This window comes from Sinocyclocheilus rhinocerous, unplaced genomic scaffold (assembly GCF_001515625.1).
Source record: "Sinocyclocheilus rhinocerous isolate Xijiao unplaced genomic scaffold, SAMN03320098_v1.1 scaffold2783, whole genome shotgun sequence".
NCBI lineage: Eukaryota > Metazoa > Chordata > Actinopteri > Cypriniformes > Cyprinidae > Sinocyclocheilus > Sinocyclocheilus rhinocerous.
In genome coordinates, this window is record NW_015632049.1 from 23,936 (window position 1) to 27,547 (window position 3,612).

At 33.1% G+C, this 3,612-nt stretch overlaps 1 protein-coding gene across 1 annotated transcript in view; it reads right to left on the reverse strand.

Moving 5' to 3' along the window:
* Positions 1–1,050: 1,050 nt before the first annotated feature.
* Positions 1,051–3,612, reverse strand: part of LOC107742181 (uncharacterized) — a 14,714-nt gene continuing 12,152 nt past the window's right edge. The window contains exons 10-13 of the mRNA XM_016555081.1: positions 2,617–2,725; positions 1,994–2,127; positions 1,822–1,906; positions 1,051–1,732 (exon numbers count right to left, since the gene is read on the reverse strand). Of these exons, the coding sequence (XP_016410567.1) occupies positions 1,677–1,732; positions 1,822–1,906; positions 1,994–2,127; positions 2,617–2,725 (384 nt within the window). The 3' untranslated portion in view covers positions 1,051–1,676. The remainder of the gene's footprint in view (positions 1,733–1,821; positions 1,907–1,993; positions 2,128–2,616; positions 2,726–3,612) is intronic.

Here is a 3,612-nt window from a genome sequence, read left to right on the forward strand (position 1 = left end):
ATTATACTGTAATCGATTTTACAGCAATTAACATGATTTTTACAATATTTTATTGGCAACTTTTTTGCCAGTAACATCCTGTAAACTCTACGGTACATTTTTTACAGTGCAATGTTTGTTTACAGGATCAAAGGAAGCAAAGTTTCCTTACTTTAGCAAAGGAAAACCAATCTCCTCTTGGCTTATATCGAAATCCTCTGACATTCTTCTTTACAAATCCTCGTTTTGTACTTCTAATTCGTGACCGTTGCTTTGTTTTGATCTCTCTGCTGCACTTCTGCGTTCGTCACTTCTGAGCAGTGCATGCGCAACGCCGACGTCTTACGTCATCTGCCCGGAACTGCTTCCGTTTACAACAGTGAGCGCAAGCTAGATTAAAGGATGCGCTTTATTTCACTTCTTTTGGACTGATGAACTGCAACACCTGCTGACTGCCATTAAACAGCTTGGAAGATCAATGTCAATTTTTTATATAACTCCGATTGGATTTGTCTGAAAGAACAAAGTCATATACACCTAGGATGCCTTGAGGGTGAGTAATTCATGGGGTAGTTTTCATTTCTGGGTGAACTAACCCTTTAAGGGTTAAAGAGTTGCATTGGCCCTTAGGCTAAGATTGGGGTAATTGAAATCATGATAAACTACTGTTTTAGACCAATGAAAATTAGGCATAATCAGTTCCAAAAAGCTGTGATGACTTTTAACTATTGAATGTTTGATTATAAATATAAATATTATTAGTACTCAAGATTATATCTTATTTGCTGTTTGTAGATGAGATTTAACACTGTAGTTTAATGATGGAACAATAATGTTTGACATCATACATGTCAATGCTGGTGCTCCTGTGCTTGAAACATACTTTTCCTTTCATCCAACATTAAGTATTGCAAATATCACTCAATAACGATTAATCTACAATATAACTTTTTTCTGTGCTTTCTGAGGGTAAAAATGTTGATTAAAGACACAGATTAAAGACAACTATTTATTTTTAATTAATTTAAAACACATTTATTAATTCAAGTGAAATAACTTTTTTTTGTCATTTCCTGATAAACAGCTTTCTCTGATTTGACTGCTGCTTTCAGCATTTCTGCTTGTGTTCAGTCACTTACAGTTGTTCCTAACCTTACACAGCTAAAATGATACATGCACTTTTATGCTAAATAAATCAAGTAATTTCAAAGATAAAAGATGCACATGAGAAGCTATGTTCTTTATATTAACAGGATAATGAAAAAACAGATCTGTTGCTTAGATACCACTGCATATGTTTCAGAAATTTCCCCCCAGAAAACCCTTGCTATATTCTCATGTCTCTAAATGCTTCTAAATGTAAGGTTATGGAACACTGGATAATTACACCAAGCTTTTAAATGTCATTTATGTTTCTTGCTGTAACTGTGACAGCTGTGACTAAAAAAAGACCAATAAATCAATAAAATACAGTTTTTGTATCATGCCGTTTTCATCTAAAATAAAACCAAAAGTTAAGGTAAATACACCTTCCACCAAACAAAGTACAGAAACAATATACCAACAGACAAGTCTAAGTAAAACAATAAATCATTGTTAAAATAATGAAAACATTTAGTGAAAATGTGTATTTTTATGTGTTTGTTTCTTTTGTAATTTGTGCCATTTCTCTTGGGTTTCTTATTGCTTGATGCACATCAGTCCGACAGTTGCTCTGACAGTCTCTCCAGCTCGTTAATCTCTGTGGAGACATCTAGAAATGACAATGGTTGAGATTAATCTGTCAATACATGATTGTCAAATACTTTATCTGTGTTGTAGTAGGATGACATTCTCTCTTACCCATCCATTTGAATTTGCTGGTTTGTGACAGTAAGAGTTCCATTGCTCTCTTTAGTCCTGATTCAAGAGCATCCTTTATGTAGAGCTGCACAAAGAACAAAAGAAGATTCAGTTTAGTCATTGTAATCTAAATCTAAGCACATGCTTGTCCTAATGAATGTAAAATCAGTACCTTTAGGTTATTGAACTTTTTAAGCATTTCAATTTTTGCTTTGTTGAACATGTCTTGTTTTCTCTCATCAACCGTGTTTATTAACAGTATTTGCCTTTCGTTCATGGATCCTGTTCCTCTTAGAGCTGCAGCTTCTAAAATAAGAAACACTTAGAGTTGATTTATATTCTTTCTCATGAAGACGCATAAGAACAAGAAAATATTTACAATAAAACTGCTAAAACGTTTATCAATATTATACGTTAATTTTTTTTATATATTGTGCCATTTTGAATATGTTTATTAAAGAAAATACAAAATCAGAGCTCAATAATAAGGATGGCCTTCAGAAGCTGGTTTTACCTAAACTTTAAATAAACTTTCTGGTGTTAACTGACAGTTCATTGAGTGTGAGGTTTGAACCTACAATGTTTTGATTACCTTTTTCTATTAATATTTGTTCATTCTTTTGTGTTTCTGGTAAAGACTTTTAGTTTAAATTTCCCCTTTTATTTTTTTATTTTTTTATATATATAGAATGAGCTAGTGATTGTTTTGTAAGCACATATGTGCAACAAATAAAATAAATAATTTGTGATTACAGTATTTTTTTAATACTGTAGTAGCTTTTAATGCTAGCTTACTTTTATAGCCAGACGCCATTTCATTCTCAATGGTTTTTTTGATTGATGAGTAGATGTCCTTCTTCATGGCAACAACATCCATGTTGAGTGATGCCTTCAGTATGGTTTCCTTTCAAAAAAGGGGGACAACACAGTAATAAAACATTGAGTGGTTAAAGTTTTGATTTTCATTAATTTCTTTCATTCTTTCTTTCTTTTTAAAACAAGCTCCCTGCTTACTTCAGTCCTACACTAACTATTAACAGCTCCTACTGGTTTATAAAATAATGAAAGAGAGCACTGGTCATTCACTCCCCCCACCTACAATCCCTGCCTGTAATAAGACTCGAACCCTCAACCTTTGGGTTGCACGTCCAACTCTCTAACCATTATGCCACTACTTTTGTGTCAAAAAAGTATATTTATCTCACAATTCAGATAAAGTCTGAATTGCAAGATTTAAACTCGCAATTCCAAGAATAGAAGTCCAAATTGTGAGATAAAAAGGTCACAATTACTGTTTTTACTTTTTTATCCTGTGACGGAAACAAGCTTGCATAGTAACCAAAGTAGGCCATGTATGTTGTAATTTTTGTTAATCGCTGGCATCAGCTACCATCGGGGCACCATCCACATCCAACCCCCACCCACTGGAAAACAATTTTAATCAAGGTTTCAACTGAATTTCTGCATAGGGGTAGTGTTGTTTTTGGCGGCCTGTTTTAATTTTAGTTTTAGTCTAGTCTTTGTGTGAAGTTGTCATTTTAGTTTTTATTAGTTTTAGTCACGTTCATACTCTTTTTAGTCTAGTCAAGTTTTAGTCGACTAAAAGTCTGAGCATTTTAGTCTAGTTTTAGTCGACGAAAACTGATGACATTTAGTCTAGTTTTAGTCAATGAAAATTGTATTTTAGTTATCTTATTATATTATTGTTACCTTATAGACTCAAGAATACATCCATTCCAGACACGGAAGACGCTCTGATTTGAATTTACAACATTTATTTTACCAACCAAA